This window comes from Pseudorca crassidens, chromosome 10 (genome assembly GCF_039906515.1).
Source record: "Pseudorca crassidens isolate mPseCra1 chromosome 10, mPseCra1.hap1, whole genome shotgun sequence".
Classification (NCBI taxonomy): Eukaryota; Metazoa; Chordata; class Mammalia; order Artiodactyla; family Delphinidae; genus Pseudorca; species Pseudorca crassidens.
This window is the reverse complement of record NC_090305.1, coordinates 73,918,656-73,938,260: the sequence shown is the minus strand read 5'-3', so window position 1 is coordinate 73,938,260 and position 19,605 is coordinate 73,918,656. Positions and strand designations below refer to the sequence as shown.

General features: G+C 46.5%; 1 protein-coding gene across 4 annotated transcripts in view; it reads left to right on the top strand.

Moving 5' to 3' along the window:
- Window positions 1–892: 892 nt before the first annotated feature.
- The window catches only part of WNT5A (Wnt family member 5A), a 42,857-nt gene continuing 24,144 nt past the window's right edge, over window positions 893–19,605 (top strand). Inside the window, exons 1-7 of one of the 4 annotated variants that reach the window (XM_067754800.1) lie at window positions 893–920; window positions 5,252–5,330; window positions 9,596–11,349; window positions 12,001–12,087; window positions 12,201–12,322; window positions 12,822–12,980; window positions 13,830–13,963. In XM_067754800.1, coding sequence (XP_067610901.1) covers window positions 12,875–12,980; window positions 13,830–13,963 — 240 coding nt within the window. In that variant the 5' untranslated portion in view covers window positions 893–920; window positions 5,252–5,330; window positions 9,596–11,349; ... (1 more) ...; window positions 12,201–12,322; window positions 12,822–12,874. Of the gene's footprint in view, window positions 921–5,251; window positions 5,331–8,581; window positions 11,350–12,000; window positions 12,088–12,200; window positions 12,323–12,806; window positions 12,981–13,829; window positions 13,964–16,980; window positions 18,261–19,605 lie in introns of those variants that run through there. The other 3 variants (XM_067754801.1, XM_067754802.1, XM_067754804.1) reach the window with 3 other exon arrangements.

Below are 19,605 nucleotides of genomic sequence, written 5' to 3'. Positions count from 1 at the left end.
TCTGGTGACAGGAGACTGGACAGGTGTCCCCAGGTGGGAGAGGACCCTGAGCTCCAGGCTAGGGGGTGTAGACCGAGCCCTGTTGGCCTTTGGTTCTCAACTCCACTTATTTGCATACTGCTTGCCAGATTCTTACTATGTCTTAAGACAATATGTAGTCGAGTTAAGGACCTTATAAAATTAAATAGGCTTACTGTTTTATTTAAATGAATATACTTTAAGAAAAAAAATGCCACCATCATAGATGAGTAAGTGGGATAATTTTCCATACGTAGCCATCGCCAAATATAAGAACAAAAAATAATGAAAATAAGAACAATAAAAGGAAGCATTGAAAACAAAGTTCTGAGTCTGAAGCTTTCTCTTTCTTTGCTGAAGAGGGAAACTGGCAAAGGTTAGAAATGTGTTTGTGGGGCTGAACAGAGAGTTTTTCTTTGTTACTGAATCAGAATGATTGAAAATGGTCAGTGAAGGAATGTTTAACTCTGTGGCTTGGGGATATTTCAGACTGTGCCTGTGGACCCCCTGTAATCATTTCAAGGGTCCACTTTGATCTCTGAATTTTAGGAAACCCTCCTGCAGCAACAAAAATCCAGAGAGAGATTTTTAAATAAACTTTATTTTTAATAGGCTTTATTTTTAGAACATTCTTAGATTTACAGAAAAACTGAGCAGATAGTACGGAGAGTTCCCATATAACCTTCCTTCCCACACAGATACAGTTTCCTCTGTTATTAAGATCTTACATTCACATGGTATATTGTCACTAATGGAACAAACATGAATACGTTGTTATTAACTATAGCCTATGTTCATTTAGATTTCTTTGGTTTTAAGGTAATGTCCTTTCTCTGTTCCAGGAGCTCATCCAGAATCCACATTACGTCTGGTTGTCATGTCCCTGTCGGCTCCACTTGACTGTGAGTTTCTCACACTCTCTTTGTTTTTGATGATCTTGACAGTTATGAGGAGTACGGATCGGGTATATTGTAGGTTGCCCCTCCGCTAGGATGTGTCTGATCTTTTTCTCATGGTCAGACTGGGAATATGGGTTATGGGCAGAAGACCACAGAGGTAGAGTGCCACTTTCATCACATCATATCAAGGGTGCATACTATCGATACGGTTGTTGGCTGTTCGATGTTAACCTTGATTGATCACCTGGCCGAGGTAGTGTTTGTCAGGTTGCTCCACTGTACTTACTTCTTCCTCCCACTTTATGATAGATTTTTAAAGTGTAGAGATAAATGATCAGATCTCTGTCTCAGAACATTCTGCCGGAAGTGTAGAGGACAACACACTGGCTAGAGAAGTTCCCAAAGTCTTTTGGATCAAAACTGTCTAAATCAACAGTTCATTGATTCGGTCCGTTGTTTGGACCAGTCAGTTTTCTCTTCTATTTGAAAATACCTTTGCCACCTCTAGCCTTGCCTCCCCCTGTTGGATTACTTCAGCATCTGTGGCAGAAGTGATCATTGTGGGCAGAACAGACCCTTTCCCAAGCGCAGGGCAAAGCCAGCATTTCTATGGGTTAAAAAGAGATGTTGTCTGTGCCAACACTGTGACTTCACTTAGACAGGACTCAGGAGAGAAACTTTGCATAAATTCAAGACAAAATCTCCATGTCTGCATAACTGCAACTCACTGGATAAGGACATTATGGCTGTTTGAATTTGAGAGGTGAAATACGAGTATTTATTTACGTAAGCATAACTGTTAGAAGTTCTTTCTTTCGCAAGTATCCCCCTCCCCCAGCAAAGAAGAAAGGAACAAAAACATAACACAAGACAATTTGAGCAAAAACAAATACAGACATACACATACATATATATGGCTTCATGCAGTGAACAGTTCAGAGGTAGTGGGTTTCAGGAGTGGCTTGTCCCAGGGGCTCAAATGACTTCTCACTGTCCTTTTCTCAGTTTTGATTCCTTCGTGGTAATCCATTCTTGAACAGTCGCCAGGTTTCAGGTGAGACCCTAGACCCCTAGGGGAGGAGTCATGTGCTGTTCCCCACTAGGGATGGAGCCCACCTCACTCTTGTGGATCGAGAAAGGGGAAAGAATGGACTCTCAAATAAGAAAGGGAAATGGGTGCTGAGAAGGGAAGCATCAAAGGCACACAGCAGTATGACGTACTCACAGCAAAACATCATTGGAGACGGGTTTATTTTACCTGTGAATAGAACCTTGACCCAGAAAGGAGGAACAGGATGTACGTTCAGGTGGAAACATTAGATTGGCAATGAAGACATAGATGAAATCTCTGTTTTATAACTAGTTTGCCACACTTGCTCTATGGTAGCATGCAGTCATATAGTTGCATGTACCCTCCGTTTCTGAATCTAACCAATGGGAATAATATGTCTCTTAACTACCTGGCGTGGTATGTGAGAAGATAAAATGAGACAATAAATGAGAAAATGTTTAGAAAAACTATTTTAACAACAGAACTCTCTCCATAATTCTAACAAAGTCCTAGAGTGACTTGTTTCAATTTTTAGAACCTGTTTCCAGAGAAGGAAGTCTTCCTCGTTAGAGGCTCAGCTATAATGTATTCAGGCAAATATATCAAGCAACAGACTTTAGGGTAAAAGCTGTTGAGAAGGAGTTACTGCCATTTGCCACGACATGGATGAATCTCACATAGCATTAGGTGAAAGCACATGGACACAAGAGAACCAACTGTGCGAGTCCATTTATGTAAACCTCAGAAATAGACCAATTTCCTCTATGGGGTTAGAATTCAGGATAATGGCTCCCCTTCAGAGGGTTTGTAACCGGTAAGGGCACAAGAAAAGGTCACTGGGATGCTGGTGATATTCTGATTCTTGGCCTGGAAGTCAGTTACATGGTTATGTTCAGTTTATGAAAATTCATCAGGTGACATACGTATAATCTGTGCACGTTTCCGTCTGTGTATCTCATTGAAAAAGTATCCTAAAAAGATGTAATGTCATTAAGCATGAATCCAGTTTCAGATGACGAAGGCTGGAAAACTAGGGCCTGTGGAATGAATTCAGATTTCGGATACTTCTTGTCTGGCCGGTACCGTGTCTTAGGGTTTTTTCCCCCAGGGCAGTAGTAATAGGCTTGGAGTTTGGGAACTTGGGGAGATGTTAGATGTACTTGCCATTTCTCCATTGTCCTCATTTCTCCCTATAAATCTACACCTGGCCCACTTCACCCCAGAGTGTTACCAGCCTGACCGCCTGAAGGTATTTGAGTTTGCAGGTTTGGGAAAGGTTAAAATCCTGACTCCATCACAGCCCAAAAAGTGACCATGGGCTGGTTACTTAGCCTCTCTGTGCCTGTCTTCTAATCCTAAAATTATAATACATTCCCAGAAGGGTTTTTTTTTTTTTTTAATAAGGATCAAATAGGCACTTAACACAATGCCAGCCACGTGACAGATTCTCAAAAAATGGAAATGATAACTATTATTAGTAGTAATATTGCCATAAATACTAGAATGTTTAATGAAATAAAATCGATGGTCTCTTGTGGACCTCCAGCCATTGTCTCACAAGAATCGCTGCTGAGCCAGTCCTTGCTCAGATCCCATTTGCCATGTCAGTGTTTTCATCAGCCACGTTTAATAACCAGTTACCAGATGTGGATATTGGGGGCCGTAAATTTCCCTGGTGACGGTTGCCAATGGCAGGTAACTGTGTAATTACCACTTGTATTTCCACAAAACACGTGAACTCAAGTCAACATCAAGCATTGTAGACAATAAGACACCAGGATTTTAAAATGCAGGGAAGAGCTGCCCAACCTGTATGATAAGAAACGGGTGCCTGGTTAGAAAGCAGAGAAAGGACTGATACCAGTGTGGCAAAACACCACTGGAAGCCTTTGCACTGGCAGGACCATTTCCTTTTTCCTTCCCAAGTGCTGCATACATCTGGAAGAAGAATTAAGCGTTTAGGATGAGCCATGGGTTGGTTAGGAATCAGTACCTTCACCTCTGGCCACAATCCACGGCCTTGGTTTTCAGTGTCCCTTTGGTAATGGAGTTGCCTTTCTCAGTTTAGCATGGTCGCTTGGAAATGATGCCAAGCTGTTCAGCATCCTTCAAACAAGGTAGCTTAATGGGTTCCATGGAAATATGCCATGACAGCAACATACTAGGACTTTTAGAGAGATTGTCACCGTGACTCCAGTCGGAAATGCTCAAGATACTCCTTTGCAAGGTGTCAGACTTAGACCCCAAACTGTAGTTGAAGATTCTTTGGTTTCTGAGCGTCATGTTTTCAGCTTATGAGAAAGGAAGTTAAAATGGGTCACAGGGAAAAAAATGTCTTGCCTTTGGATTCCCGCAAAGTGTTTGATTTTTTTAAGAAAGAAGAAACCGGCTAAGCTTTATTGCTACTATTATTTCTTCCCGTGCAGTGTCTGTGCATGAGCAGGCTAGCATTCCTGCGGTGGGCTTAGGTTGAATTTGTGTTTCTAGAAGGAGCTGTCCACATCAGCACAGGACCAAGGCGGGTGAGCTGAAGTCGAGCAGGTTGAGCAGTGTTAGGGGACAGAATTGGAATTTCTTAAGATGACCAGTCCCAAGTCTCCTGAACTTCCAGAAATTATAAAGTCATGGGAGAAGAATTTCTCCAAGAGTCTTATTTGGCTGGCCAAAGAAACTGAAATTCAACAAATTGAAAAGTGATCACAGTGAATTCTTAAAGAACGAGTTCAGAGCATGGCATGGGGCCATTTTTAGAAGTGTAGATGCCCTTCTACCAAGCTAATGAAATGGCCCTATTTTCCTTCTGACAACAACGGTTTCATTGATATATCATGTTGCCCCAAACCAGTCGAAATTGATAACAGAGTAGTTGATTTTAAATTACCTAAGACTCAAGTAGGCAGAAAGAAATAAAAATTTGCTCCAGGTATTTGGAGGGGCAGGGCCTTTTGCAAAATTGGACAAGAGACATCACTAGTAGCACTTTCTTCAGGAGACCAACTTTCTGTGCATGTGTCCTTGCAATTGTTCCGAAAAGCATGGATTCCTCCTGGTGCACCTGGAAGTCTTGTCTTTTCCTAACCTATGACTTTGGTTCATACGGTGTCACCTACTGTCAAAAGTATCCAGCCGAAAAGAGTAAAAGGCATTTGACTGAAGAACGATAATACAGGCAAATTGGATTCCAGATTTTGTACAACTCCGAGGTAGTTTATGTTCATCTTTTCTCGGTCTCAACATAAGGGTAAATTGCAAGATGCCCCCTAAACCTTTTTCTGTGCTACAGCTTATCTCTGAAGAAAACAAAACACGAGCGGGACGGCTTTGTGGAACAATCCTCCCTTTATCCTCCAGAAACGGCACTGGTAGGTATGATTAAATGTAACCGAGCTAGGTAAAATGGATACCACATTTGGAGCAAGGAACTGTATTTTCCTTCAGCCAATATTTTGGAAAAATCTGATGTCAGTTTGGACATTGGTATTAAACCAATCCATACAAATTCAGGCAAATACAGCTGCAGAAGTCTCCTGTAAAAGCCAGTCATTTTGTGCTGAGGGCATCTAACTGGATATTAGCACATGGTGGTAACTAGCCAATCAGTTTGTGCGTTTGATTGGAATTTCAGAAGATAATTGTTTCATTTCCAGGTCTGTCTCTAGCTCACCATTTGACCTTCAACTAATTGCTTAATCTCTCTTAGCTTCAGGTTTTCTATCTTGAAAGTGAGAAGAAGAATAACAACCAACTACCTGTCTCATCCGGGTATTGAGTGGATTAATGGGGTCATGTTTGTAAGGTCCTGGAAAATTCTCAAGAGAGAAAGTTCTGCCACTTTTCCGTTTCTGCCTGGTAATATTTTAGAGCCATAAATGGGAAGGGTTGCATTTAATGGGGTCGTTATTACAGACGGATGTCCTCTGCTTCCTTATAACTAGAGAATGGACACCTTTTGAAAGCAGAACTTTTCATTATTATGAAATCCCTGATTCTGTTTGTTTGGTGCAACAATCGGGAATTCCTGTGATAAACCAAGCTTTCTCCTCTAGCTAAACAGTCCGTGGAGCTCTGAGGAAAGCACCATAGTTTCATGACCACAAGGAATTACCCAGACTATTTCTGCTTCAGGAATACTTAGATTGACTTTTGGGGTCAAACAGACAGGTTGAGTCCCGTCTCTGCCACTTCCTGGCTGGGTGACCCTAAGCAAATCTCTCAACCTCCCTGTGCTTTAAGGCTGTTGGGAGCATGACCTTTAAGGAAAATGCTTAACACAATGTCCAGCACATGGTAGGCTCCCAGGAACCATTACCTATGTTAATAGTGTGTGTGACCATAACTGCATGTATTCTTCAATGCCACGAAGAATTATAATGAGTATTAGTCCTCAATTAAGCAGAACCTAACTCATCAGAGCTTGTGTTTAACCAGAACCTGGCTCATCACGGCTGTCCGGTAACACCACCCTCGTTTGGTGAGCACTTTAGATTTAGGAAAATGGCAAATTAAAAGGAAACAACTCGGTGTCAGGAATGTATGCAAATTCCTATAGTATATTTTTTTGTCAGTGCTGATCTAGCCCCATCTCCTGACTTTCCGGAGACGATAACTGCAGAGTAGCTCTGAACAGCTGACATTCACTGAGAAGGAACTACATGCCAAGCATTGTGCTAAACACTGTGAGTACATTTGCTCACTTAATTGTCACAACAGCCCAGGGAGGTAGGTACTGTTAGTAACTGTCTTACAGAGGGGGAAACCGAGGTTTAGTGAGGCTAAGTTATCCGTCCCTACGGTTATTAAATAGAGGCACCAGGTTTCAATCCTTACTCTGACTCCAGGGCCCTGCTCTAACCCAGAGCCATCCAACAGAAAATAATGCAAGCCATGTATGCAATTTTAAATCTGCTAGCAGCTATATTTTTAAAAACGTTAAAAAGAAGCAGGAGAAATTAATTTCGATGATATATTTTCTCTAATGCAGTATATCCAAAATATTATCATTTCAACATAGTCGGTTTAGACGCTCTTAATATCTTATAATCTTTTTCTTTTTTCGTGCTGAGGCTTTGACATTCCGTTTATATTTTGCACTTACAGCCCATCTGAATTTGGACGAGCCCCATTTCCAAGTGCTCAGCAGCTGCATGTGGTCCGTGACCACTGTACTGGGCGTGTGTAGCTCTCACCCCTGTGCCGTCATGCCTGAGTCACTGAAGTCTGTGTCATCCAGGTTTACCAGACTGTATTTACCGAGGAAGAAACTCAGTAAAATTTCCATTTTTAACAAAGGTAACAAAAAGGTATAGCAGGAGTTTAACGTGTTAATTCTTACATTCCCAGTTTGCTAAACCATTGATTTATCCTCAAAGAATAGCTCTTTCCTAGAACATCCTGCTAGCTGAGCTTTTACTTGGTCATATTTAATATGTATATTTATACAAGTTGGTATAAATGAAAAACCATTAAATGAATGACTGAATGAATATATTCACTACCATGGAAAAGGAGGATCTCTTAGGCAGGGAAGATACGTAGGTACCATATGGGCAAGAACCTTATCCAATTTTTGCCCATCTCTGTAGCCCTGCAAAGTGCCAGGCATGAAGGAGACTTGCAAGAAGTCTTTTTTGGGGAGCAAATTGATGAATCCACATGGAGAAATTAGTTACTTCAAACTTGATTCCTAATGGGCATAGGGAATCTAAGTCCCTTCTTTCTCTCCCCTGAGTATCTGGATTTTAAGGCTTAAAGTAATGAATTTAATTTATTTAAACCGTTTATGTTTCCAAATGAAATGGCATCAGAGAGACCACAGAAATCAAGAGTCTACTTGTTTTGCTGTTTGTTTTGTTTTGGTCGCACCGCGTGGCTTGTGGGATCTTAGTTCCCCCGACCAGGGGCTGAACCCTGGCCCTCGGCGGTGAAAGTGTGGAGTCCTAACCACTGGACCACCGGGGAATTCCCGAGGGTCTACTTTTAAAAGACAATTGTTGACTTCCTCACTGATAGTCCCAAATACGTCAAAGGCAGATGTCCTGTAGATGTTACCGTAGGTCACAGGCTGCACCGTCCGTCTCTCAGCCTCAGAGTATTTTGTCTCTGAGAAAAAACCCTCACATACTCTTTTCCTGGCCTGGACCTCACCGCTTATCCTCCAAGTGCTCCCGAGGTCCTCGCCCGACTCACGTATGGACTCTTCTCCCACGCCACACCATTCATACATCAGTGCTCAGCCCCCATGGCTTCTTCCTGCTCTGACAAGATAGTCTGTCTCAAGAGAACCTGAGGATGGTCTCAGATCAAATCTCCTTTAGTTTCGAGGGGGCTGGTCCAAACCCCAGCAGGGAACAGGTATCTGCCATTTAACCCTAAACCTGAATTTGCCTTTTTAACTTAAATATTAATTTCCCTAAGACAACCCAACACTGTTGTATTGTCAGAACTCTTTGAACTGCAAGTGCTAAAGCCCAGTTCAAACTGATTTCACAAAAGAAAGGTAAGGAGGTTAAGGTGGCCCTCAGGCACGGCTGGATCCAAGGGCTTCGACAAGCCCCATTGTTGTTCTCCATTTCTGGGTTCTGCTTACTTCTGTATTGCCTTTATTTTCAACACTTCCTTATGTCCTGGGATGCTTCCCAACCCCTTACCCAGAAACACATTTATAGCCAACCAGGGCTCTTGATCTGCAAGATTCATCTTTAGCCTGGCTATGTGCCCTGGGGCAAGTTGCTTCACTACTCCAAACTTACGTTCCCCTTCTGTAACATCAGGATAATAACAGCCTTCAGGTCAGGCTCCATATTATGTCCATAAAATGCTTAGCACAGACCTGAGTGAGTGTTTTAAGACAGAAGTGGGGGGAAATTCTATTTTCTATGGGGTAGGTAGTCACGATTGTAGAAAAGAGACTGTTTACGAGTTCTCCCAACCTCCAGCCAGTGTCATTCGACAGAGGACAGTGTGCATCTGTTCTCTGAGCCCCCTGTAAGACTTCAGTGCTTGGGAGACCTGGCAATGACATGGGTGTAGAGGGTTTGTCTTCTGATGGTGACCCATGGAGTCAGAGTAAACCCCTGTCTCTGGCTGGACCCCCTTGGGACTTGTAGCGTGGCCAGCCAGCACGAGGAGGGATCCCCAACGTTGAACTTGGTCCTTAAGAGGTCACAGACCCAGAGCCCTCACCCAAGCAGCAGTAACAACCGGGATATGTGTAGAAACACATTCGGGGGGCTTCCCCCTCAGCCACACGTTTGAGATTTTATTCTAGAGCCTGTTCGGGTCTAGTGCCTAGTATAAGTGCTCAGTAATTACCTGTTGACTAAAATGAACAAACCAACATGACAACCTGACCTGGCACATACAATACTAATGTGATGAATGTATGAATGAATGAATGCGTCGTAAAGCTTGTTAAATGAATAGTTGATGATCTACAGTAGATGAGCCATAAATGTTGGCTGAATGAATGAATGAATGAATGGCCTGTCAGTCATGTCCACGGCTACTACTTTCCATATGTGTTAAGCTGATCTTTGATTTATTTTCTGTAGCTATAATTCAGTCCCAGCAAACTGACACTCTAAATTTATGACTTGTTTTTATTTCCTGTTGTTGAATTTTGAAATAGATGATGCCGTCACATGGATTGAATTCCGTTTTCAAATAGAAAGAGGTATTTTCAAACATCCTTGAACTGAGCATGCAGAATGAGGGAGGCATGGTGCTTACGTACTCGCTAATCTCTGTTATGACACGTCTGCATGACTGAGAGTATCATGCTCCTGGGTTGAGGAAAGGAGGGTTGTCCACAAATGACACATGAGTGGAGCCATCGTGTTCCTGTATATACTCGGTAGATATATGTACGGGCTGGAATAGGTAAGTTTAATCCTTTGCCATTATTCATTTCACTTTCCTGAATTCTGTGCTATTTCCAAGGAGTAACTGCTTTTCTTCTGGGTTAAGTAGAAATCTTTGCTTAAGTCAAAACCACTTACTTTAAATACATTCAGAGACATCAGGATCTTTTGCCCTAGGAGTGTTTCTCATGTTTTTCAAAGTCAATGAATTGTCACTTGACCTAAATGGACACTTATAGATCACTGAATTAAGGATTAAACTAAGTGGAGAAAAGAAGCTTTTATCCAAAATTCTCTGATTTATTGAGACAGATTTGGGAAGTCATAACAGTGTCACTTAATTGAGCATTGATGATTATAGTGCCAATGTATACAAAATGAAAAGGACTTGGGGTTTAATTCTGCTATTTGGAATTATTTGTGGTCCCTTTTAAGGAGGTCGAGAATATTTGCACAGAAGAGAAAAATCTGGTGAGAGTTACTCCAGTTAAAATTCAGTAAGATGTGCAATTGCTATTGTAAGTCAGAACGTTCCTGAAAAGTTAAAAAAAAAAAAAAATTCCTCAGCTTCCTAGATACTTTGTGCACAGGTTGGTATCAGGAATTCCAAATAAACGACTAAATGGTGAAATGTTGTCCCTTTCATTTAGGTACGTTACTATTCTGTATCTCTCTTGCTGAAAAATTTTCTCCATCATTGGTTTGAAGTTAAAAATTGTGTCACATAGCTGAAAATAACAAAAAGAGATGTTCATATTCTTAGGTAGTCTTGAGATGCCAGGATGCACTTTTCTTCTTCAGGCAAAATCCATTTTTAACACTCATCCTCCAGGTAGGCTTTCCAGGTGGTCATGAAAGGAAACTTGTTCATTGCTTCGTATCTGGAAAGGATAGATTTGATCTACGTTGGAATCTTCTTAGAGCCGAATCTGAACGTTATCCAGCCCCTTTCTAATGAGATTGTGTTCTTCTGCCAACCAGTTTCACTGCATGCCTAAGTCGGAAATTTTTGAAACATATTACACTCTTCTAGATTTTTCTTCCAGAGAAAGGAACTTAGCTGAAGAATTTGAAAACCTTCTCTTACATACCCAGAAGTTTGGCCGGGTAATGGGTTGTTTGGGAACAAAAGTAATTACCAAGTGTAGCCAAATCAGATCTGCAAATCCTAATACACAGATTTTGGCACGTGATATTGAAATGTGTGACCAGTAAATAAATAAGACAAAATAAAATTCCAACATTTTCTCCTGTCTCTCAGGAGAGTCTAATAAATGGACTTGGATTCCCCTGCAAATAGTTAACCTATGTTCTCCTATACCCAGCATCTAGAGGCCCAGTGGCCCACATACAATATGGAATGGGCAACAAGACTGACCATGCCAGCTGCCTTTTAAAAGTAAATGCCAGTTAAGAAAAAAATCGCCTTTCCGAAGAAATAGTACGGCAAAAGGGGGAGTAATGGAACGCCATCTTCCTTCAGAAGAAAACAGTTTCTCTTATCAGACTCCTTCCACTTAAGGTAAGCCTTGTGTGGGAGAGACCAGGGGGGAAAATGGGGGCACATTTGGGGAACCAGGGAAACATTAAAAAATAGTTTTGCCTTTATTTGTAGGTAAAGTATCTATAAAGTATACCGGTGAAGCTCCTGATATTACAGTCAGATTACCAAGGTTCAAACCCTTGCTATGGGCATGAGCATTCATTCATTCATTCATTCTGAGCGTTTCCTCTGGGCCGGACACTGGAGGTTACAGCTCTGAACACGATAGATGAGACCCCTGCCCTCCTGGAGCTTACATTCTAGTGAGGGGAAACAGAAAACAAAGAAATAGGCATGCCGATGAAATGAGCTCATTTTAGACCAGGATGGAAGAAGAAAATCATGCACAGAACCACCGGCAGGGGGAGCTGGAGGTCCCTTAGGTTAGGATGTATACACTGAGGTGGTGGCCTGAGTGAAGTGAGGGTGCCCAGGCGGGAGGAACAGCTTTCCCGGCACCGGGAACAGCAAGCACGAAGGATGCATTACGATGTGGCTGTCAGGCAGGTCGACTTGTTTAGACTTTATCTGGTAAGATAGGGAGTCCGTGCAAGACTTCGAGCAGGGGAGTGATATGATCTGAGCTGCACTGGGGAGGGCGAGCCCTCATGTCCTCATCTCTCGTGTCAGGGATAACACAGGAGGAGCAGCAGGCTAAGGCCTTCTCAGAGAACCGGGAATTCGGAGGACATTGTCCAGACAAGGTCAGCATTCCAGGTGAGTTGCTGAGCATGGATGCTTTGACTGCTGACGGTGCTGGTGGAATGAGGGCAGGGAAGTCGTGGCTTCACGGCACGCCAGTGAATGAAATAAGGACAAATCTTTGACAGATCCATCAGACTGAACTGGACTTGAATCAGACTTTCCTGGTGTGGCTTATTCTGGTGGTTTTTCTGTTCGGGGCTTAGTGGAGTGAATCAGAAGCTTTCAGGAAAAGACTCTTTCCACTAAGGTAAGCCTCATGTGGGAGAGGCCAAGGGGAAAAGTGTGGGCACATTTGGGGAATCGGGGAGATACCTTTAAAAAAGTGGTTTTCTCTTTATTTATAGGTAAAGTATGGTGGTTAAGCCTCTGTTATTTAGGTGCAGATTACCAGGGTTCAAACTGTTGGGTTTGAATACTAGAACAGCTTGGGTTTATAGAAATTGTGACCTCTTTGAACCCTTTTTTTCTCCATATCGTGCAGATAATAACAGGATCTACCCCATGAAGTAGTAAGGGTGAAACAAAGCCATGAATTTAAAGAGTTCAGACAGGAGCTGGTATCTGGCACATAATACGAGCTCAATAAATGTTACCAGCAATCATTACTATTATTCATTACTCATTATTATCTCGGCACTTATCAGCCTCCTCCTTATTGAATTCTACCGTGCAGACCCGGCGGATCATGTATAATTGCCTACCATATTTCTCTCCTCTTCCCACACATCCAGCCCTACCCTCCTCAGGCAACTCATTTGTCTCAGGATTTTCCCCGGAGACCCAGGGACAGATATTCCTCATGTTGAAATCAGTGCAGCAGTCTTCTCCACGGGCAGAGGCTGGACCGAAGCCTTCTGTACGTTCTCTCAATCGTTGGAGCCCCCCTAATGTGTTCCATCTTACAGGTGAGGAGATGGGGCTCAGAAGGGAAAGTGACCCCTGTAGGTTACTTGGTCAGCAAGAGGCAGAGTGGAGATTCAGACTTAGGTCTGTTTGACCTCGATGTCCCTTAAAACTCAAAAAAACAAAGCATCCATTCAGAACCCCCACCCCCCCACCCCACAAAAAAAGCACCATTGACTATAAAAATAAAGAGGGCTCTAAGTTAGGAGAGCACCGTGATTAGGCCAGTGCTAGGAGAGCCTGAGGTTCTCAAAGAGACTCCTTGAGTCTGCCCAGTGTCCAAAATTGTCCTCCAACCTCAAAGGAGCCTCTGTCCCTTCCTCCCTGCAAGGCCGGTGGCCAGTGGCAACACAATGTGGTGGTATTACTTTGACTGTGGCCATGCGGTGGTGAGGAAGCCCTGACCCCCTTCCGGCCTCTTTGTCCTGTTTAGTGCTCCATCTGTGGGCCCCTCGCCAGCAGCCCGGCTGGTCTTGACTCTGAGGTGGAGAAGTAAACATCTTGGAAATCTTTATTAGTTTATTTCAGAAGATGGAGCCTGTTTGTCCCTGGGGCCCGTCCCTCTTTTATGGCCTCCAGCCCTTCTTGACAAATTCTAGTCACCGGAGAGAAAACCGCTTTCTACAGCGGATCATTAAAACACCACCATAAACCTAGGGCCATAAAATATTATTTGCTGGGCATAAAAGGGGGGTAGATTTTCCCAGAATGACAACCCAGGCCCTGCTTTCTCCCACTGGGAAAGGCGGCACAGGGATGCGATCGTTCATAAATTCCTTATCTTGCACTCTGTTTTGTGAAATAACCCTGTTGGGAGAGCAGCCAAAAATATTGATTTATTTGTTCCACAGACTCAAAAGCATTTTTAATGAGTGGAGCATGGCGATGCCTTGCCAGTGTGTCTGCAGATGACTCAATCTGTGTGCACACACCCAAATGCACACACGGTTTGCAAAGGGAAACCATGGAGTTCCACAAATTGGAGGTAGGTTAAACGAGAATATTTGAAGGTGGAGGTGAAGAGGCATCCATTTGCCTCCTTCCAACTGTCTGCTCCTCTCACAGCCAAATTAACCAGCACCCATGGTGGGACTGGTTCTTACAACTGAGCCCGACTTTCCAGAGCAGAACCTGGTTGAAGCTTCTCAGTGGATTTCACAGTTGGTCTCCCTTGACATTTTCCCCTGGAAAGAATTCCTTCATCCATTCATGCATTCATTTGGTCGTTCAACAAATACTGTTGAGCACTTACCAAGTGCCAGGCACTGTTCTGAGCACTGGAGTTGCAGCCATGAAAAACACTGTCACAGAGGTTATTGCATCCTCGTGGGGTATAATCTCAGCACACCCAATATTAATTTCATCAGATGAAATTCACAGCCCTTTATCTGAACTGCTTGGGGATAGACTGGTTTGTTGGAAATTTTGGAATTTTTTTTGAAAGATAAAATGGGGCATATGATTATTTAGTTTGCACATAGCCCCAGTGAGGTCTGGGGAAGTACCCGGTAACCCAACACCGTTCATATTTCATCTGTGAAGAGTACGAACATTCACTCCAACTGGGATAAATTAAGACTATAAATGATCTTGTCATGGGAGGTACAGCTTTGCCACCAAAGGAGCTTAAAAACCTGTTTTCAGAGCTGCTTTTTGTAGAGTAGCAGGTATTCAGTGCCCAGTGCGTGCCTGACCCCTGCTAAGTTCTCCAGAAGCATCACTGTTCATTCTCACTGCACCCCTGATTTTCAAGGTCATCTGTTTCGTTTTCACTGCTCTCCTACCAGGTAGGTCATCATGTTTCTGTTTTTCTTTGTTGTGTGGCGAGGCCATTATATTTCTCTGGGTTTTGTTTGTTTGTATTGTAACAAAATCAATATTTGTGTTGTCATGTGTGTGTTTAAGAGGATTCTGAGAGGCTAAATGACTTGTATAAGGTTTCACAGCTGGAAAGAGGCAGATTTGGGACTGGAACTCCAGACTGCAGAGTTTACACTCAACCATAACCTAGCACCAGTTCCCACTAGAGGAAAGACAGCAAAACAGGATATGAAACTCTTGGGGCTAACAAAGGCTAACTAACAAAGGCAATTAGAGAGAAGCCGGCAATTATTCTGATAATTCAGAATATAACTTTTTTTTTTTTTTAAGGTTTGTGGTTAGGTAGCTAGTGTTTCTGGAGCAAATTCTCAGAATAGGATCTTATAAGCATTCTACCTCCAGCACTCAGGTGCCCCCCACGTGGGGGGCTTCAGCTCAGCACCCTTTGGGAACTCTATTCTTAGTCACTTTACTTCCTGACACTTATCAGAGCCTCCGTGGCTGAACTGGGTCCGAAGCCATGCTGCGGAGCATTGCTGGGGTGCCAGCCCAGGAGGAGGGTGTGTTCCCCACAGCCCGGAGAATCCAGGCTGCCAGCCGCTGGGCCAAAGAGCTGGAGGGAGGGAACTGCGGAGAGACACTGACTGCCCAGGGGCAGTTTGCCAGGAGGGGACCCTTCTTTGTTTAGACCCTCCTTCCCATGGGCAGATCTAAGGCTAGATTAGAAATTGGAAAATAGCCACTATGTGGTCAAGGCCTAGAGAATGTGAAGGGAGAGGGGATTCAGGTGAATGGGAGATGTCCCAAGGGCATCTATGATAAAGTTGGGTTCCCCCTTCTTAAGTCTGCATGCGTCCCTGGTGAAAGAAATCGTCCCCGGAGGAAGCCAGGGCTTCTCTTGTAGTTTGTGGGAAGCCCACACTGCCATTCTGGTGTGCCCAGCAAAGGCCAGGACCCTGGAGGGGTACAGGCAGCTGGGACAAGTAAGGGTCAGGAAGGGACTTGCAGAGGGTGGGGCAGCATCGCCCTGGGGTGGTCAGCCAGAGATTGGAGTGGGGGATGGAAAGAACGAAACAGCCACTGCCCCAAGTACCCAGGCCAAGGGTTTTGTGCTTTAAGGTCAAGGGCATGCCAGATGTATGGCAGAAATTGAATCCAGTGTGTGCGTGTGTGTGTGTGTGTGTGTGTGTGTGTGTGTGTGTGTGTGTGTCTTCCACCTTGGGTTGAGGATGGGGAGGGCTGAGAACAAGAACTGCACTCCAGTGTGAACCACTGTTTGTGGGTGGCGCCCCTGGCGTGCGGGAAGTAGGGGTCACACGTCCACCAACCCCGCCCAATCGGGGTCGCCCAAACCACAGGTGTCTGGAAGTGCCTGCACGTTGCGGTGCCCTGCAGAACCTGGTTTTGCCGAACTTCGCAGCCTTTTCACCTGAGGGGACCAGCCAAGATGCAACCCGGCAGGATCACGGGTCGCTTCTGGATGCGTTGGGTCGCAGCCAGATGCTCACTCGCGCACCCCAGCACCCAGATCTCCTACACTGGGGGCGGGGCAGGATGTGTGCGCCTGTCCTCGTCTCCAGCCCCCGGGCTTAGGGACCCTCCCCCAAGGTTAAGAATGGGAAGGAGGTCCTGCTAGAGATCCCGTGTCATGGCGACAGCCCCCTGTGCAGCCCCAGTGCGAGCGGCCTTGGACAGGTGAGCCAAGGGGTCCAGGCTGAAGTTGGGGTTCAGCTTCCATTGGGTAGGCGGTTTTGGAAGGAGAGCAGAGGGCCGGGCGGCGGTCAGGCAGCGGCTGCGGAGTGGACCTCTCTCTCTCTCAGCAGACGCCTGGGGGATGGGGAGCCAAAAGCCGGGGGATCGAGCAGGGAGTGTATCCCGCCCCCCTGCACCCCAGCTCGTGGTACGGCTTTAAAATCCTGCAGAGTTTGTCATAGGTCGGCCTCAGCACGCATGCGCAAAGACAAAGTTGAGTTTTTTTCTGTCTCCCCTCCCCTCCCCTCCCCCCCTTTCCAGCAGCCTTTGGTTCTAAAACTTAAAAAAAAAATTTTTTTTTTTTTTCTCTGAGAACACCAGGGGAAAGAGGAGTCCGGAGAGAGTGAGGGAGAGAGGGAGGCCGGGGGGTGGGTGGGGGGTACGTGGTCCCTGCGGTCGGTCAGTCTGTCTGTGGGGCGCAGGATCGCGTGGAAGGCTGCTGCAAGCTCCGAGGCGCCGCCTCCGCCACCCGGAGTCCGGTTCCGTGCGGCCGCTGCCGAGCGAGCTCCTCCCGCCGCCGCCGTGCCCCGACCGCCCGCCGCCCGCCTGCTCACTCTCCCGCCCCTTCGTCCCGGCGCCAAACGAGGAGGTGGGGAGCCACGCCGGCCATGGACCGCCGGAGCTGAACAGCCGCCGCGGAGTCCCTCGCCCTCGCCCCTCTCTAGCCCCACGGCCGCGGTGCCCGCGCGCCTCTTCGCCCTGGAAAGGCGGGGAAGAGGGGGATTAACCAGAAGAGGGAAAGAAGGGGGTTGGGAGGGGGGAGCCAGTGTCTCCCCTGGGGCAGTCGCGCATCGTCCCCGAACCCACTGGAGGCAGAACTTTCGGGGACAACTTTTACCCAGTTTGCTCCCCCTTTTTACCAAACCCTAAAATGAAAGGACAAAAGTTGGCGCTGACTCTTGCAGCTCGGATGGCGACTTCTGCATTTTCAGCGGCATCTCCCGGAGAAAAACCCACGCGCGCCTGATTGTTCTGTGGCCCCCAAGCTGCAGTGCGTGTGGGTGTGTGTGTGTTTGGGTGTGTGTCTGTGTGTGTACACAGACATCCACACACTCACTCGCGGCCGCAGGATCAGCGCCTGGAAGCAGACGTTTCGGCCACAGACTTGGAGAGGAGGAGCTGGAGATCAGGAGGCGTGAGCCGCCAGGAGTCTGCAGAATCCGTGGTGTGAATGAACTGGGGGCACCTGGGCGCACGGATCGCCTCCCCCACCCCCCCGCCCCGGGCCAGAGTTGAGTTGTGGGGCATTTTTTTCACCCGCTTGTGAAGATTTTTTTTTTATTTGTTGTAAAGTATTTTGCACAATCACGCCCACATTTGGGGTTGGAAAGCCCTAATTACCGCCGTCGCTGATGGACGTTGGAGAGGGAGCGCCTCGCCGCGAAACAGTCGCCTGCGCGCCCTCGCCGGACCCGCGGCTCCCTTGTTGCGCGCTGGCCGGGCCCTGTTCCTGCTGCCGGCAGGCGGACTTCGGCGCCCCTCGGTTCACGGACGCATCCCAGCGCTGCTCCGGCTCAGGCACCCAGACTCGATGCCAGTGACCGCTTGGGCTCCAATCCCCTGAGCCTGCCCGACGCGCCCTGGAGGAGCACGCAGCTCTGCGCCGGATCGTCCCTCCAGGCTTAACCCGGCCGCTCCGCTCAGATTCTTCGGCTGCCCTCGGTCTTGCGGCGACTTCCTCCCCGCGCCCCCTCCCCCTCGCAATGAAGGTAGGTGTTCTGTGCTCCGCCGACGCTCGCCACTTTTTTTTCTTTTGGAAGTTAACTAAATATCCCGCCCCCCCTCCACCTATTCCTATCCCTCCCCCGCCAGTTCTCCTAATGCCTGGAGAGGCTTAGAACTCCCGCGTAGCTGGCAGGGACCCCTACCCTTTCCCTGCCGCGCTACCCCCCCACCCCCGCCCCGCGCACTGCCTCGGCCTCCCAGGAGACCTGGTCCCACCAAACGTTCTGCAAACTTTTTAGACTTTGGAGAAAAAGTGGGGAAGAGACGAGACAGAAACACAGCGGTTCACGGATGAGTTTCCTTTTGCCCTGAGAAACGCGAGTGTAATTTACTCTGTATATTTCAGTAACAGCATAATGATTCAATTCAACAAATATTTACCAAGCGCGGGCACAGAGAAGGTGTGCAGCCAGGGCTCAGAAAGGGGAAGGGGACTCCTTGGTTGAGAGACCGTGAAGCTGGACTAGGGGCCGACTGTGCCGAGCAGCGCACCTCTCGCCCTCTGCAGCCAGAGGCCAGGTTGCAAGCTCAACGCAGCCGGGGACCCAAGCGCTGCAGGCCCTGTGCCTTTAAGAGTGCCTGGCAGGGGGCCAGCGTGCACCCTGGCTCGGGGAACGGGGTCGCGTTATTAGCATTATTAGTTGCCACTGGGTGAGCTCCGCAGTTTGCAGCAGTGATGGGGGCGGGGAGGGCTGGCAGTGGTGGCTCTAATCCTGTCCCCTGGGAGAGCGCGCCCCGGCCCCCTGCGCGGAATCTGCCTTGTCCTTTAGAAACATTTGGGCCTCCGCGTTGGGAGAGCGGGCGGGGGGCAGTTTGTGAACTCTTGTTTGTTTTAATTGTCAGTTGTATGTTAAAGCCGAGTCACACACTCCGAGGGTCACCGAGAGTTCACTTTTACAGAAAGTTAACATTTCTTCCTGCGGTATAACTTGCTATTTTCCGAACAACTTTTCCTCTCTGTCCTCCAAGCTTCGATCCTTATTTTCATTTTTCTTGATCTCTCCCCTTCTCAGTTTTTCTAGAAAATAAGCTTGGAATTGTAATTAAGATGTTTCCTAAAGCAAACAAGCCCCCCCCCACCAAAAAAAACCCCGTTTTTAAAACCCCCAAACTTGGGAGACCCTGTGGCCTTGTTTTACTTTCCAATGGCAGCCTGGCATCAGGGTCCCTTCTCCTCCCTCGTCTTTCTTTAAATGGACAGCTTACTGTTTGGAAGTCACTTGGAGCCAGCGGTGGGATCGCACCTCTTCAACCCCTGCCCTCCCGCCAACGTTCAAGGCTGCTCCAGCCAGATGCGGAGATTTTGTTTCTAGACAATCTCTGCCAGGG